Source organism: Primulina tabacum, chromosome 13 (genome assembly GCF_025594145.1).
Source record: "Primulina tabacum isolate GXHZ01 chromosome 13, ASM2559414v2, whole genome shotgun sequence".
In the NCBI taxonomy this organism is placed as follows: Eukaryota; Viridiplantae; Streptophyta; class Magnoliopsida; order Lamiales; family Gesneriaceae; genus Primulina; species Primulina tabacum.
Genome location: NC_134562.1, coordinates 33,666,501 through 33,684,593, shown reverse-complemented (window position 1 = coordinate 33,684,593; position 18,093 = coordinate 33,666,501). Strand labels below are relative to the sequence as shown.

General features: G+C 32.3%; 4 protein-coding genes across 4 annotated transcripts; 2 read left to right on the top strand and 2 right to left on the bottom strand.

Annotated features, from left to right (window-relative positions):
- Positions 1-201: 201 nt before the first annotated feature.
- On the bottom strand, positions 202-1,738 carry LOC142522897 (acyl-CoA--sterol O-acyltransferase 1-like). Its single transcript, XM_075626479.1, has one exon. It carries the CDS (start codon positions 1,704-1,706, stop codon positions 531-533), a length of 1,176 nt encoding a protein of 391 aa, XP_075482594.1. The 5' UTR covers positions 1,707-1,738; the 3' UTR covers positions 202-530.
- Positions 1,739-5,344: 3,606 nt separating this feature from the next.
- Positions 5,345-7,384, bottom strand: LOC142523215 (rho GDP-dissociation inhibitor 1-like). The gene is made up of 6 exons (XM_075626896.1): positions 7,162-7,384; positions 6,750-7,056; positions 6,600-6,666; positions 6,025-6,243; positions 5,826-5,950; positions 5,345-5,644 (listed from the first exon to the last, which is right to left on the bottom strand). Exons 2-6 carry the CDS (start codon positions 6,999-7,001, stop codon positions 5,567-5,569), a joined length of 741 nt encoding a protein of 246 aa, XP_075483011.1. The 5' UTR covers positions 7,002-7,056; positions 7,162-7,384; the 3' UTR covers positions 5,345-5,566.
- Positions 7,385-9,428: 2,044 nt separating this feature from the next.
- LOC142523244 (uncharacterized) lies at positions 9,429-12,791 on the top strand. Its single transcript, XM_075626971.1, has 6 exons — positions 9,429-9,944; positions 11,236-11,347; positions 11,450-11,621; positions 11,726-11,904; positions 12,259-12,401; positions 12,494-12,791. The coding sequence occupies exons 1-5, from the start codon at positions 9,529-9,531 to the stop codon at positions 12,376-12,378; spliced, it is 999 nt and encodes a 332-aa protein (XP_075483086.1). The 5' UTR covers positions 9,429-9,528; the 3' UTR covers positions 12,379-12,401; positions 12,494-12,791.
- Positions 12,792-17,175: 4,384 nt separating this feature from the next.
- Positions 17,176-17,529, top strand: LOC142522039 (cysteine proteinase inhibitor 5-like). Its single transcript, XM_075625209.1, has one exon. It carries the CDS (start codon positions 17,176-17,178, stop codon positions 17,527-17,529), a length of 354 nt encoding a protein of 117 aa, XP_075481324.1.
- Positions 17,530-18,093: the final 564 nt, after the last annotated feature.

Below are 18,093 nucleotides of genomic sequence, written 5' to 3'. Positions count from 1 at the left end.
AATTTCAAATCATAAATATGATGATAATAATTCAATTAAGAAGATTGATTGAGTTGATATTTATAATATGGTTAAAAATGTTGTGTATGTACTGATAACTCAGCAATATGCAAACTATTATAGTCAGGTAAATTTCACTTGACAAACTCTGTGTGACAAACTCGTCCGAGAAATTATTGATATGAGAAATCGAACTTTTGATTATTTATCAAACATTCACCAAATTTATCAACTTGAATATCTACTCATGTACTTTTTTTTTAATATATAGACTGCACGTAGGACTAATTAGTCAATTAGGCCATCTCCTTTTCAAGGTAGGGACTAGAGACCTTTCCTACACCGTGTAGGTTGTATGTGAAGTGACATGGGCCAACACTTAGACGTATCTCAATACAAATCCAGTAGAAATTAAACCTCTACTGCGACAAATATACATCTTAAATACTTTTATGACATGAAAAGAAAACCATTATATTACTCTTTTCCCTAATAATTTATTCCTCCTCTTCTTTAAATTTTGACGTATTTCATCGTATCTTCGTGTCGAGCTTCAAGATTTGCACCAGAAAATTGTAGCCCATTTGACTCCAACCCAAGCCCAAATCTCTAACAAAGGCCCCCACTGCTGCGTACTCCTCGATTGCTCTATCATCAACCTTGCGTTGAATCAGCTCAGGCAAAACCAACCACATAAATGTCCAAAGTGTGAACACAAAAATCACTGGCCCGATGATTAGTTGCGGCGGCTCCCATTTTAAACCAAATTCCCTCTTCAAAATATTATCCACGAGACAGAAAATCCCATGCATTAAAAAGAACAAAGTCGTTCCCCATGCAGGCTTTACATTTCCCAGATAGTAGAATAATAGGTCATGCATTAAGGATGATACAAGAAATGTAGCCAACATGGCCACAATTATGGCCCCCTTTTTGTATCCCGCCGACCATAATTTGCGGAAGATGGGTTTGAATACAGTGGACCGGAGGGCACTTGACGACACACGGTTCCATCTGTGGCTCCAGAAGTCTTGAAATGACGTCGATAGGTATGGTTCGTTGAAAGGTGACTCCAGCTTGACGCCTAACAAGATTTGGCATATGTTCGCGGTTATTCCTAAGAAGACTTCCAAACCAATGTATATGTAGATACATATGAGGAACAAAGCGATATTTCTCGGGAGATTGTTCTTGTAAGGGGCCACGAAAGTAATCAAGAAGATGAAAAGCAAGCTTTTTTTTGCATAGTGTAGAGGAGATCTTAAGCCAAGATTACTGTATGTTTTAGTAATATTTGGAGAATCATTGTATCCCTTTAAATTCTCCTTGTCTTGAGTTTTCTTTCGAGGGGTTTCTTCTTTGTTAGGAGGGGGATTTAGGGATGATTTTTGTCGGAGGATTTTGATCGGAAAACAAGAAATCAAGACAAAATGGCTAAGAGGGAGCGATGCATCAGACAATGGGCCATTTCCAAATACCAATTGAAGAAGCTTAAATGTAGCTAACCAAGTGACAGAAAAGGCAGTTGTACATATAAAATTTACTGAGTTCAGACTCAGTGGGAGGAAAAAGAATATGCAAAACACTGGCAAATACATGAAGAATCTGAGTATACCTTTGGGAACCATTTTAGCCACGGCATAGCAGTAGCATACCGATAGAGAGACCGATGACCATACGTTCAACAAATTATTGATTTCTTGCATATTATTTCCTTTCAATTTTTGCCCTCCTCCTGGTGTTTAATTATCATCACTTTCTTGGGAAGATTTTAAAAATGTGGGGGATAAATATATATTTGGACGTGAAATGAGTGAATCATGCGATCTTTGAGAGACCAGGATTTCTGTCCTTTCGGGGGCTTAGTTCATGTGAAATTGCAGAACAGTTGGGACTCATCAATTCTCTGTCACATATATATCTTGTTCCTGGTTTAAAGAAGAAGCTGGAAGTTTCTAACAGAGTGCATGCTCATGCATGTTACACCAGCTTCATGATTCCTTCTATTCTGGGAGGACCTGGATTTAGGTAGGCAGGTGCGACAAGTTTATATATCTGTAAAATTATTTTCGTATGTCAAGAATATATGTTATTTAATTTCTTAAAGTCATATAAAAAGCCAACATTCCATTATCAAAAAACGAGGAGCAGATATTCAAAAGCTCACAACCCAAACCACAGTCCATTGCCCGATATCATACAGAACCGAACTTCATAAAAATTCACCAATTCAATGAAAATACTTGACAATATCATAAATATCAAAGGAAACAAAAAATCCAGATAAAATTAAAATCTCCACAAGGCCAAATATCTGTATTACCTGTAAAAGTGTGCATCATGAACTTTGTTTTTCAATTATGAAAAGATAAAAATGGCTTCCTTATCAATAAAAATCCAAAAACTAAACAAGGATAGATATATAAAATTTTAATTGATGTAAGACCAAAAATAGAATATCAAAACTTTATATTATTCCACCGAATATATAATTAAGGTTAATGAATCATCACCACAATATACTTTTATTGCATTAATTTATATCACTTCAAAAATAAAATATAACTCTTATATTACTTTTATCAAATAATATATCTTTATACCATATTTAAATGTTTTATCCTTTTAATTTTAGTGCAATTTTGTAATTATATTTTTAGTTCAATTTCTAATTAAGTGATAAATTATAGTATCACAAGAAGATTTATGAAAAAAATAATTATATAAGCAATAATAGAATAACATGATAAATATAAAACTATAATATGATAATAAGATTTATACTAACATATTTTATTTTTTTTAACAAAGAGTTGAAAGTAAATAGTTTAATAAATTATTTAAGATAATCTATATAAAAAATTAAGATTGTTAATATATTAATAATCTCACAAAATATGAAAGTGTTAGAAGAATTCAGAGAGTTTAACTATGATATGGAATCTGAATATTTTAGTAGCATTTAAAAAAATTTAAATATCAGATAAATTTATAAATTCAATACAAAAAACTTGGAAGTATTTGAAACATTTATTAAGATTGTTTAAAATTTAGATATTAGAGTCTAAAGGTAAAACCTGACCTTAGTTCTCAAAAACAGTAGAATCAAAATCAAAACTAAAATATTTTTTTGGTTTCAATTCTAAAATCAGTTATCATAATATATAAGTTTTAAGACATAATTGTTAAACAAGTAGCTTCACTTTCACACATGTTGTATAATTATTTTATTTTATATTAAAAAATAGATGATAGTAGCACTTTTTAAAAAAACATTATATATCAAACAAATTTATAAATTCAATATATAAAATCTGATAATATAAGATCTGTTGATTTTTAATATTCAATTAATTTATATAAAAAATTTGGTAATATAAGATATTTTGATTTTTAATATTCAATTTCTATATATGTATTTTTTAATTATTTATGAAATTATAAGAAAATTAAAAAATAAATAATAAGAAAATAAAAAATTATATATTCAAGTAAGTCAAAAAATTTACATATAATTTGACTATGCTATAACTCTAAAACTTAAAAACAAAATGATTTCAAATGTTTAATATTATATCATATTATATATTTAAAAATATATCATCGAAAACAAATAATTTGAAATGTCCAATATACATAAATAAATAATAGCTAAGCACACACAAATACATAAAAAAAATATAAAACATTCAAATTTGAAGGTTTGATGAAAAATATAAATTATATATATATATATATATATATATATATATTACATAATAAATAATAACTAAGCACACATAAATACATAAAAATATAAAAATGATTCATATTTGAAGGCTTGATGATGAAAAATATAAATATATATATTACATAAATAAATAATAACTAAGCACACAAAAAAAATATATAAAAATGATTCATATTTAATAATTCTTAATTAACTAATATATATGAAAATTACTTGATTGTAAAAAAAATTTGCATCTATTTTTTCTTTTAAGTGAAATAATAACTATCTAAATGAAAATTTATATTTTAATACATATATAATTTTGAATTTAAAATATAGTAAAAATTTTAAAAATATATGAAAATTTGAAAAAATTTAATATCTATAACAAATGTACATATTATAGATATGATTATTTTATTAAATTGTATAAATAAAAAATAACATGCATTTGAACTTCAAAATCAATCATCAATCAAAACTTTAAATATGCAATACATGAAAAGATATATTAATGAGCAATTAAAACTTAAAAGACATATTCTACTGTAAAAACAATATATGATATAATATTTATAATAAATAGAATAATAATGATCACTAGTTAATATTTGTCAAAATATTAGAGGTTTTACCTATGATATTTTAATATATTTATTTAATTGTTTTGTAATCATATTAACTAATTTAAGAATACAAAAATAACAATTTTACGGAAGTTTAATTTTTTGTTATATTTTAAATTTCAATTATGAAAATAATAACAATAGTTTAAAATTTATATTTAATCATTATTGTACAAGTTTATTTGATATTTGCCATAAAATCTTATTTCAATGTGTATTGCATTATATATGTTGAGTTATTTATTATTTTAAAATTGTATTTAACAAAAAATTAATCGTCATCAATGTAGTCTACAAAAGATAGATTATGATATAAAATTAATTATCCGTAATATAGAATTTTAAAAACAAAAGGTAAAAAAAATTCGTGATAAATATCATTTAAATTGAATATTTGATTTATATTTTATTATAAATATTATTATTTCATTAGTTTTGATATTGTTTTGATAAGTTAATCAAGAATATTTTAAATTGATAATTATTTGTTTTTAGTGTGCTTCACTTGTGTAAAATATTATTTATGCATTCATAAAATCTATAATTTAATTGCTTTTTAGGTTATTCTTCCTTATACATGTTGTGTATATATATTAAATTTGTTTGTGTTCATTACGTTCTATATATTATGTTTATTATCATTTATTATATAACATAAAATTAACTGTTTAAATTTTAATTTGAGAAACAATTTTGAAAGTAAGTTATATAAGTTCTTAATTAATTTATTTATCTAATGCGACAAGAGATTAAAATTGTTTTTTAGAAAATTATTTTTTATTATATAATTGGTATTTGTGTACATGCTCGGTGCTTGTATAGAAAAACCAAGAATGAATAAATATATTCTAGTCTTCACTTTTGAAATAATTAAATCAACTGGAATTCTTCGGCTGACGCCGAACCTTGAGGCAAAATGGATACTCAATAGAGTTGCTCTATGTTAGATAGGGACCAAAGCTTGACTCGCTTAGCTCTATCAATGACATATAAAATATGAGGAGAATTGCTAAATAGTCAGTTCAAGAACAACACTCCAACTATGACTCATAAGGCAATCAACAAATGAGAACTGGATCAAAGATCTACCCGCTTTTCAATCTCGGAAACGCACTCTTCCTGATTCCATTACACCCTCAGATCACATACCAACAATGAGAAAAGAAACACTAGAAAACGAAACGTGAGCAACAAAGGGAAAATTCTTATGCTATTACTCAGCCACAATCTATGTTGACTGCCATTCTCTCTTGATTTCAAATGTATAATTCAGCTCCAGGTAGCATCTGTTATCATCATCAAGGAACTGCATGGGCCACAAAAGATGTCAGTATGAATTGCACAATGCATTTGCTTACATTTTAGAATGCAAAATTCGCATAGAAACACAAAACTTTTTAAAATTCAGATGGTTCAATTTCTTCTATTTGTTGCATCTATCATATGTATCTGTCAATTTAGCATCTGCGAAAGCTATGGTTCCAGACCTGTGTTTTCGCCGAATACGATCCTCGAGCAAATATGCCAGAAGGGGTCGTTTCTTCAGGCATTTCATGGGTATAAGCCTCTGGCTGAGGACTGAAGGTTCCAATCATCTCTTTCGTGCTGTCCACTGGAGGAAAAGTTTGATCAAATGAGAATATAATTATTAGCTGGTTACAATGACAGATAAACAAAGAAAAGAACCTTTGATGCCGGTTTTCCAGACAGTGTTCTTGTACTTGAGGCCTGATACGATGTTGTTGTTGACCTGGAACATGAAATTGAGGCAATAATGGCTTCCCTCTTTGAGAGTAAACCAGGGGCCTTTCGGGTTCCCATCTTCAGGTATCGGAAGAAATATATCGTTCCTTCCGGGGGATTTGATTGCAAGGCTCAAGATTTTCACTTCTGGATCAAGGGTCTCTACAATGTTGTAGATTGCAGAAGACTTGGTTACAAGTTGTATAGGATCTAGTTGAAGGGTAATTAAGGGCTATTATTTCACATTAATACGGACAAAATGATCGCTAAAACAATACAATGTGCTGGAGATGTTCTTGTACTGCACTGATCCAATATATAATCCCAAAAATTACCAGGGAAAAAAACATGAAAATATACTACTACGAAATGTTTGACACGGGATCTAATCGAAATGCACCCAAGATTCGAGCTTTTACAACAAAAATATACATATATATAGAACTGACGTGAAAGAATAGAAGCAAAATAATTTTTTTTAAAAAAAACTAGACAAGAAAAATAAGATAAACAATTACCTCCAACAGAGTTCACGTCCACACTCCCAAGAAGCTGCTCCTTCCACCTCCTCAAACTTTCATCATCCTGTATTGGCAACATTTTCGGGCATAATTTTTACAATTCGGACATGCGCAGATATCCTACGTTTTCACCATAAAAACACAAACCTTGTCTTTTTCGGAAAGTTCTTTGAGGGTGCACTGCGGACCCAACTGTATCTTGGCTTCTGTATCTTCATCATATTCATCCTCAGTGGCATAAAGGGAGGTTTCACTCGTCTGTCTGCTGATCCTCCCTCCCGAATCGGGCACGATATCGGGGTCCGGATCGTTAGACCCGGATTTTTCAGTAACCGGGTCCCCATTCTCATCAAATCCCATGCTTTTGGAACTTGACACAGCTCCAACAGCCAAAGACATCAACCAGTAATATATTCACCGAACTTGTTCGACAAAAGAAACACAGCCCAAAAGTCTGTCACATAACAAATGAACCAGTGTTGTTATCAACAGGAACCGAAAAACGAGCCCAGATTCAAAATGACAAAACGGAAAGAAACAAAAAGAAACTCTCTTTTACATATAATTAAATTATCCCACTGAGGAAAAAGAGAGAGAGAGTCCGATCAAGGGTGGGGTGAAGGGAAACAGGGTTAAGTGCCCCCCAGAAAAAGGACACGGGGAGAGCAGGAAAATCAAGAAACAAAAATGAGAGAGAACGAAATTTGCTCGGGGGAAGTTAAAAAAACAAATGGAAATGGTCCTGCGGTGATCCGTGATTGCGAATAGATCGGGGTATGAACATAGGAAATCAAAATTAAAAAATAATAATAATACACTGAGACAGGTGAAAGGATGGAGAGATCGTGAAGGTCACTTCACTTGCACTTCTTCCGAGGAGACGTCAACGACATGAACGTGAGAACAATAAAAGATATTAATTATCTCATTTTCACTTTTTTTTAGTCAAGATATATTTAAAAAAAATATCCACTTTATTTTACTATCTATTTCAATATTTATCAATTTTAAAATGATTATGCCTATGTTACATTCTGTAACATTGTTTTTAAAATTGGATCAAATTAATCGGTTCGATCCAAATCTGATTTGGATCTAGTCTAAGGATTGTTTATACGATCAATCCGATCAAAATTGGTCAAAATCAATCAAAAATCGATAAATTAGTCAAAAAATCAGTTCGGACTGATTCATTAGTTTTTTTGTTTTTGTGTTTTTTTTGTGTAAATTCGATTGTTTTCTTGTATATCATTTTACTTAGAGTTTATTCAATTATACTGTTTGATGATAACCCTGCAAAAGTTGCAATTTCTGACTTTGTCAAATGAAACATTTGCTTTACTTTTTATGCGGCCGACCAGTATAAATTTGGTATTATCTCTACGTACTTACAAAAGTAAACACTGGCTAATACAGCTAAAATGTAATAATTGTAATTTGTATACGATCTAATATTGTAAAATTGGGAAAATTCGATCCGTAAAACTGATAGAACATACAAATAATTAAAAATAAAAAATAAAAATTTATTTTAAAATATAATGTTATTAGCAAGTGGTGTGGGTTTTGATCCAATATTGTCTTCTTGAAGCCAAGAGTTTATTTGGTTAAGCGTAGCTCACTCGTGACACGCTTTCACGAATCTTTATCTGTAAAACAAATCAATTTTATCGATATTCACAATAAAAAATAATATTTTTAGCATAAAAAAAGTAATAATTTCTCATTGATGACCCAAATAAGATATATGTATCACAAAATACGACTCTTCAGATCGTCTCACACAAATTTTTGTCTTTGGTTATGATTAAAATCATTTCTTTTTAAAAAATGCAGTATTTGAATACAAAAGTTGTTATATAATAATTGATTTTATCACTTAATATCCGACCTCCGAACCTAAAATCATGGATTCGTCTCGTCCTACTATTTTATTGGCTCTTCATGCAATAAACCAGTTCAGACTTTTCCGGAAGACCGCGCAAAACAAATCTGACAAATAATAATTAGTCTTAATTTGGTTGATTCATTTTATTTAACCATTGTACTTGAAACTTGTGAAAATCAAGGTTGGTCGAGCGGTGAGCTACCTCTTAACAAACGAACGATAGTTGCAAAACTTGGTTTTGTTTGGTTTGAAGCACCAAACGGTTCACTCCCATACCCTCAATTGCAATAGGTAGACAACAATGGTGTCGGGAATAAAAAAACGATAACGTCGAAATTATTGTATAGTTTAAAAAAATTTAATTTTTTTTACAAATAATAAACGCTTGATTATACGCCGTATGTTTGTATGTATAATCAATATCTATTAGATTTCTCCGAGAATAAAATATGGCAAAAAATTGTGTGAGACGGTATCATGGTTCGTATTTTGTAAGACAGATCTCTTATTTGGGTCATCCATTAAAAAATATTACTTTTTATGCTAAGATTTTTAATTTTTATTGTGAATATCGATAGAATTGACATGTCTTATAGATAAAAATTCGTGTAATCGTCTTATAAAATATCTGCTCAGTAAAATATAATGAAATTACAAAAATAACATAATGTTATTCGACGATGAACTAAGATAAAAATATACGTTACACATACCACTTTATAGTAGAATCTATTTTAAAAACATATCTGATACCTGTACCTATCTGATAAGAATCCATGTGTAGAATGACTTCGAACCCCACCCTCTCCTCCAAATTCAATTCAAATCTTCTGAATAATCGGGGATACAAATGTCATTCTAACAAAATGTAAAAAGCTGACACAAGGGCATATTCGTAATTCGATGTCGATTGATTATTATTTTTAAAGGAGAGATTCGAAACAGAGAGAAAGAAAGAAGAAGAAAGAGAGAGACAGATAAAGAGGGAAGAGCCGTTTGAGTTTTCCGTTAGATTTGCCGTTTGAGTTCTGAAGATACATGGTGTCGGATCAAGAGATTGCCAAAGGAGTGGAGACGGTGCTTCGTCACTCCGACCCTAACGCCGTCACTTCCCTAAACGGTGTGGTGCAGCAGCTGGAAGCCGAACTAGGGATGGACCTCTCCCACAAGGCTGGGTTTATCAGGGACCAGATTACCTACCTCCTCCGATCTCATCCCGTGCCCAAAGACCACCTGCCCCCTCAATCCCGCCTTCAGTTTCCAAATACCTTTCTCCCCCAGCAGTTTCTTCATCCCCATTTCTCAGTTCAGCAACGACCGCTGCAGCAGAATGATGTTCCTCCGACGGGGACGCAAGTGCAACAACACCTTGACCCGACGATGCTGCCGTTGGCGAGGGGGAGAATAGGGGCCGCTCAGAGTGCGGCGAATGTTTCTGAAGCTCCGAAGGGAAGGTATGTTAACCTGCCCATTTTTTATGTCACGAATTCGAGGAGCTTGGGTTTACCTGCTGGGTAGATGAAGGTGTTTTTCATGCAAAGGCTACGGCCAATTTTTAACTCAGGACATATAGATATAGTTGCTTATTTATGTGGTTTATGTGCTATAAATGGTGCGTGTTGGTTTTTATGGTAAAAATAATGATCGACCTAGGGTTAGGGTTTACTTTCTTGAATCATGAATTAAGTGGGTATCCATCGAAATTAACTTTTCTGTGGGTTATTTTACTCTAACTGCACCTCAGGCGGTAAAGGTTTGACTTTTAAAGGGTGCAGTTCCCTCGCGGCGTAACTATTGTCCAACATCTGATTGATTTTTTTTGCTTGCTTTATGGAAATGTGCTTGTTTAATGTGTTTTTAACCACTTCACTATATGTTGTAATGATGTTTATTAAACAATATAATGGTTTTCTTAACAAAAATACATCATCAAGAGTTTATATTGCTGCCATGTGACTTTGATGTGGTTAGCCGAGACTTAGGTTACCAATATAAAACTACTCGTTTGAAAGCAGAGCTCTTCACTTAGATGAGAAATTGACAGAAAAGATGGTCAAATAGAGGGAGGCCATGAAAAAACTGAATTGATTTGACCCATCTGATGCTCAAGGCGAGCTGCTTGATTATCTCGGTTCACGCTACTCGTGGCGACTGTTTCTTTCAGGAATGCCTGCACAAACAAGAGTTTAAAAGTTTGGCTTTTGGGGGTTGTCAGTTGAATTTACTTGTCAATGCCATTGCTAGCAAAAGATAAAGGTCCATCTTGCCAGGGAAAAGTTGCAGCGACTGATGCTATTTTGGGAGAGTATTGCTCGAGTTGATACTCATTTACCAGATAGAAAACCAAACACTACATAGATTTTATCAGTATCAACTGTTCTAGCTAATATAATCTCCAGGGATATGCAAAGCTTTCGGAAGTACGGGACCCACTCGCATGAAATTACCCGCTTTGTTCTCCTTAGCGTCATTTGTCATTTTCTGTAAACTCGATTGATGGTGCATACGCAAAGTGTAGTTTGTCTTATATACACTCAACTTTTTTATATGGACAGCCGAGAATGGTGAACTAGATTATCTTCCTCATCTGGAAAAGTATTTGAAGTCTAATTTTCTTTTCAAAGCAACATTGATGATCTTTAAATTTAAATTTAAATCCAAGTTATGGTGAAATTTTAAGCCATACACCTTGTTATTAATAAGTTGCAGTGAGACACTGGATCATCACATTCATTTTTATTTCAGTACTCCAGTTGGAACCAAAAGAAGAGGTGGTCCAGGAGGTCTAAACAAAGTATGTGGTGTTTCACCTGAACTACAGACCATCGTTGGGGAGCCAGCATTACCAAGGACAGAGGTTTGGATATAATTAAAAAGTTCTATAAGTTTCAACATTATGTTTTCCGAACTGGTGCTATATGTATGAAATGTGTATCATGTTACTTTATTCTTAATTCAGATTGTGAAGCAACTTTGGGCATACATTAGGAAGCATAACCTTCAAGACCCTGGTAACAAGAGAAAGATCATATGCGATGATGCATTGCGCGTAGTTTTTGAAACAGATTGCACGGATATGTTCAAGATGAATAAATTGCTTGCTAAGCATATTATTCCACTGGATCCAAGCAGTATGTAAAATAAATACGAGTAACGAGATCAACATTCTACTTGCATCGACTTTGATTTTAAATCTTAATTCCAAATGTTACATTTTTGTTTTCTGAATAATCAGGTCAAGCTAAGAAATCAAAGGTTGAAGATGAGCCAGCTAAGCAGACTACTGATTCCAGGGCTCCTCCTGGGAACATATCAGATGCCCTTGCAAAATTTTTCGGAACTGAAGATTGCCAGATGCTCCAATCAGAGGCTCTGGGACGTGTCTGGGAGTACATTAAAGTTAACCAGCTGGAGGTACGTGATTCATGAATTGTCAGCATTTCTGTGTCAAAGCCTATGATTATAAGAAAGATCTTTGTTTTTGACACAGGCTTAAATCTTGAAGTAATTTATATGACTTTACTAGTGTCATGGTGCATTCATTGTGGCACTCCCATATTTTCCTTGAATCCTACATCTCGGATACTCTAATTATCACATGCTACATCTCCATCAGCTGTATTAACCAGAGGAAACTTAGTCAATGTTACCATGTTTTTTAATAGATAATATTTTGGCATTCTCGAGTGTCCAATACCTCTTTTTTTTTTTTTAATTTGAAGTTTGAAGTTGAATAAAATATCTTCTTGATCTTGCTTTACTATGTAGGATCCTCTGAATACGATGGTGATTCATTGTGATGTAAAGCTTCAGGAACTGTTAGGATGTGAAAGCATTTCTGCGTTGGGACTTCAGGAGATGCTCATACGTCGTCATTTTACTAAATAGCGACAATTGTTCTAATGCAAACGGTCAGCTTAATCAGATATTGACATTTAATGTGATCCAATCTGGTGATTTTAATCTCTACACCAGAGTGACGTGGTTTTACATTATTTTGCAGGTTTGTTTCATGTTGTAGCTGATTAGTTATTTTGTGACGATGACATGACTGCTGCTAAAATGATCCATATAACATTAGTTTCTTTTGGTTTGTCCGGGTGATCAGTTTGACTTATTTCCTGTCTATTGGTTTCTGACTGTTGGTGGATAATGGAAATGAATGTACGTAGTAAAAGGGTAATTGCTAGAAATATGATGTAATTAAGCGCTGACCTTAGTTTAGGCTTTTTATGTTTGATTGTATTAATGTGTTATGACTGATGCGTTTGAATGCAGTCCAGTGCAAATGTCATTTCTTACTATTTGAGTTCTTTCTGCCAATCTCGTGTGTGTGAGTTCTTTCTACTCAACTCTTCGATAAGTTATGGAAATGAAGCCATTTTGAAAATTCACTCTTCCGCTAATAGTTAATTTCTATTTCGTTGGTCTCACTTTCAATCTTACTTTGTGGCACCCCTTAGCACCTATCAAAAGTAAAATTAGAAACATCAACCAAATTCTAGTAGTGGGAACAATCACACAATTTTATAACAATATTTTTCATGAATCGGAGATACCTATAATAAATATGTATTGTGTTTATGATATATATGTTATTTCAATCAAATAGAGGCTTATCGGAGTGCAAAAACCGACCACAAAGCGAAATGCACCTCTTAAAAGCATTGATCCATGAAAATACAACATTTTTTTGTGAACAGACGTTGTCGGCACCCCTGCACCACATTCCAGTCGCCTCTGTGCTCATATTTCGAATAAAACCATCTGGAAAATTTTCCACTATAGCCCCCACGTTGCTATAGTAAAAAGCATACTTTTGAGTCTCAGGTTTTTGTTGTCTTTCTTGCTTAATCTTCATTCATTTTCATTAAACTTTCCAACAAGATGGATGAGATTAATGTATGAATGCACATGATTTCAAAAGAAAATTAATACAAAAAATTATTGTATTGGAATAGATGGCTTTTTGCTTTGAAACTTCCTTAATATAATGTTGTTGTGGATCAGATTTACTAGGTCAATAAGTGAAGATAATGTCTTGAAGTTTATAAACTAACAATAATATCTATACAATAATTTCCTCAAAATTTCATTTGATTTTCCAGTTGTATCCATTTTGACCGTGGAACAAATCTTGACTTTATAAATGTCTCGTTGAGGTAAAGGAATCATTAAAAATATAAAACTCAACATCACTATATTAGTATAACAACACTCTGTCCTAGGAATGAGAAGTGAATGATTCCCAAATGTTAACTCAAATTCTCATAATTTAGTTGTCGCATTGAATCAAGATCTTGAGATCTCTAATCAACAAGATTGGACGTCCACTATGAGAATTTTATTTTGTAGATTTTAAGTTCATTTCTCTTGATAAGATATACACTTGATCAATATGTAAGCTTTTTACAACAGATCTGGTAAGTATAGGAGTGCAAAACTGACCACAAGGCTCAAGTGCACCTCGTGGAAGTATTACTCGAGTTTTACTTGTGTTTTTTTTTCTTAATCTTCATTCATTTTCATTAAGCTTTCCAACCACCTTCGCACCCAATCCCAAAATAGAGGAGAAAGTTTGTAGATTAGACACCCTCAAAAAAAATTTTAAATGTATATAATTCTGTATTGAGAAATGCCATAAATTTGAAAAAATGGTTGGTAAACTTCAAACAAAGTCCCGAAAATCTAAAGAATTCTCGGGCATCAATTCATAGGTGTTTACACCCACGAATAATCTGATTACATAAATTCTCTTAAAAGATGTACAAAATCTCGTGAATTCCAATGTTATTCACCTAAATCAGACGTGACATCATAAATATAACTTTTCCATGCAAAAATACTAGCAATTTGGTAATAATTCCACTATAAATTCCCATCCAAACCGTGAAAAAAAAAATCAACCAAACTAAAAAACAATATCACAATCCAATCATGTTTCTCAAATCACCATCTTCTCTTCTCATTTCAGCTTTCATGGCTACTTACGCCCTACTCAGTGTCTCAGCTTCATTAAGCGGCTGGGAGACCCCGACTCTTGACACCGTCCCCGAAGCCATTTCTCCCGGTATCCAAATAGGCGCGGGACCGGTAGCTAGGGCCCCTGAATCTCCATTTCCGCCTGGCCTTGTTTTTTTGGGCAAAAATGACCCGACAGCGATAGAGCTTGCCAAATTCGCCATTGATGAGCATAACAAAGAAACCAAAGATGAAATAAAATTTGCAGGTTTACTTGAGACAGTTTACACAAACCGTGAAGGGGGAAAGAGCTACAGTCTTGTGATTATGGCGACTAAAAATACTGAATTCAATGATTACGAAGCAAAAATTTTGGTCGAGCGAGGCGACAGGAAACTTCTTGCTTTCAATAAAATGTGACTGATCTGTTTGGTTTCGCTGCATAAGTTGTACTGTTGGGTTGATCGATCAACTGAAAATAAAATATTCTCTTTTATATAAACAAAATAATTATTATTTATGGGAAAAAATCTGCTGAGGGTTAATAGCTCAATTAACAAGATAAAGCAAATAAATAGATAAATAAATGTTGTAAGGTAAATAAGCAATAAATGTTTACGGATATCCGAAGTAAATCATTATGCGTCTTCCTTTATTCTTGTAGCAGGAAAATACGTGCGTATTACATTAGAAGACGTTGATTTAATACAACACTTGTACAAACTAACTTCACTTCAGTTAATAAATCTACAATTATCGATCGGTTGATACTCCTCGTATACACAATTAACTTACAATTTATGAGAAGTTAACTTTACCAATTATAAAGATTCACTCGTAACAATTACTTCAGCAGGACAACACAAATTCCAACCATAGCAAAAAAACATAACACATGATCCTTGAGGTCTGATATAGCAATGAAGTACTGCTTAGAACGACAAAGTTGCGTGCAATGAATACCGTAAAGCCTAAATGCTCAAAATTTCTTCAGAGTACAATTTATCTTCCATGATCGATGATTGATTTCTTAAATACTGAGTTTTACAACGTTTAAAGAAAAACTGCATTTTTGCCCAGTAACTTTAATTTTTTTTTTTTTTTTTTTTTGAAATTTTAGTCATGTTACGAGTAAAGACGAAGTCTTTAGTGCTGTAACCTGGTTTTCTTTCTTCCAATTTCAGTCTTTTTTTGCCCAAAATTGAAATTGACAATCGGAAATTTCCTAGCTGTTGGCACGAGATGCTGATCTAGAAAATAATTTAGGGTTTTTGGTGAGAAAATAGCTAGCTTATGTGGTTTTTAAAAAAAAATTCCACCTGAGGAAAAAAACCAAAGTCCACAGGATCTTAAAAATTAATAAAATTAACAAAAAAATTAATAAAAAATATTCACACTCGGTAACCAAAGCTTTAAACATGCATCTTCTCGGTGGACTTTGATTTTTCCTGTTCTATTTTATCTGCCGGATAGGCTGCTTTCTCACAAAAAACCAAAATCCGCAAGTTCATTTTCAACGCAGCATGCTCAGTTCTTAGCTAGATCATTTCCGGTGGCCAATTTCGATTTTTGGCAAAAAACAAATTCGGAAACAAGTAATATTCCCCTTTCTAGTTTACTCATGTAATTAATTACACACACATTTACACTTTTTTTATAATGATGAAACCCACACCGCTACTATTCAATATGCATTTAGTAAGCCTTTGGGCTAACATGATAGTCTAAAAATAATTTTAGCGAGGTAAACCACATTTGGTGAAAGCAATAATGTTGTTGGCCGACGATGATTTATCCCACTAACTCGAACATGACGACACATTTACACTTTAATTATACACTATGAGCTTAGCTGAAGGTGGAAAAGCTGAGAAACGCTAGGCTAGACAAGCTAAGCTTATGGCTAATTTACAGTAGAAAATCTTGCCATATTGGTGACAATTAAAATTAATTTTTGATATGCTGATGAATTTTTTATATATATATATATATATATATATAATTCTATAAATTAGAGGTCCCGTCCGCTTGAGTTAAATAATACATAAATATTATGACATTTATATGTGTTATGAATATTTATTTAAAATTATGTACTTTATTTATTATTTTACAGAAAAAAAATATAGCAATCGATATTAAAATGCAAGGGAAAAAAATTAGATTGTAATTCAAGGAAATTTTTTTTAGAAATGAAGATTCTAATGTGTGTGTATCTAATTTTCCTTAATATTTGAAATCGATTTGGAGATAGATATTGTCTAGTAATAAATTAGTAGAAAAAATGCAAGGAAGATAAAGATTATTTTTGGAATTTTGAAAAAAGCTTCAATAACATAGATATCATTTAAGCACTAAGTTAGCATTATAATAATTTATTTTATCAATCAATTTAATATAATATAATATGCACAAGAATTAGGACAAAAACCAAAGGTGCATCTTTAATATTTTATTTGTGATCCCCAATTTATATTACAAAAATCAACTTCGAAAAGTGATATAAAAGGGTAATATTGAAAGTTTAATATTTCTTCAAAAAAAAAAAGTTAAAAATAATTTCATACCTTTTAAAAAATAGAAAAACTACAGTAGTTTCCTTTTACACTTGTCAACATAACATTATAAAAGCATACTTTTTGATTGGGCATCTCCGCTATAAAAACCCACTTGTGATCACTCAAATTTCACCACCAATTTTAACCTCATCACCGGAAGAAAAATATGGCACCCAAATCTCTCTCGTTGCTTGTCGTTGTTTGCTCGATTCTTCTTGCTTCCGCTTCAACCGAAGCCTCTATGGACGGTTGGCAGACGATCAGTAACCTGAAAGACCCGAAGGTTGTTGAGATCGCGGAGTTTGCAGTGAAACAACACAACATGAAGGTCAAGATCATGTTACGGCTTGTGTCTGTGATAAAAGGAGAGATTCAGATAGTTACCGGTGTGAATTACAAGCTCGTCATCTCCGCCACGGATGCCCTCGCGAAGATGACGGAGAGCAATTACCAGGTGGTTGTTTGGGACAAGCCTTGGATGAAAGAGAGGAACCTCACTTCGTTTGAAAAGATTGCTTAATTTACGAAAAAGTGTGTGCGATCTTATCAAAACTCGTGAAATAAAAATTTTACCTACCGAGGATTTGTGAAATTTGGTGTTAATGTTGAATGTTCATGATTAAAATAAGGAAACTTTAAGAAGATTATTGATCCACTTGAGATCTTAAAGTTTTGAATCATTAAAATGAAGATGCATAAAGGCGTCGCAACAAACAAGGTAAGCGAACAAGTGATGACAGATAAAGATGATCTATACGACTTTAATTACCTCACTTGTGATTTTGGTCATATATATCGTCGTATTTCAGTTTTAATATGTTGTTATTATATTTTTTATAATGTTATATTAACATTCCTGATAAAAAAAATTGAAAGTTGGGAGATTAAAATATAATTTTGACAAGACCGACAACAAAAATCACAAGAAGAATTGCTTTTTTTAATAAAAATATTACAGTTCCATGTCAAAATTAAGAACCTTTTACCTTGGTTCGGTTTGTTAGACATCTGTATTCCACAACACATGCACTGGATTTTAGCGCAACTGCCCAGTCAAAGTTCAGTAGAAATTGTACATTGATTG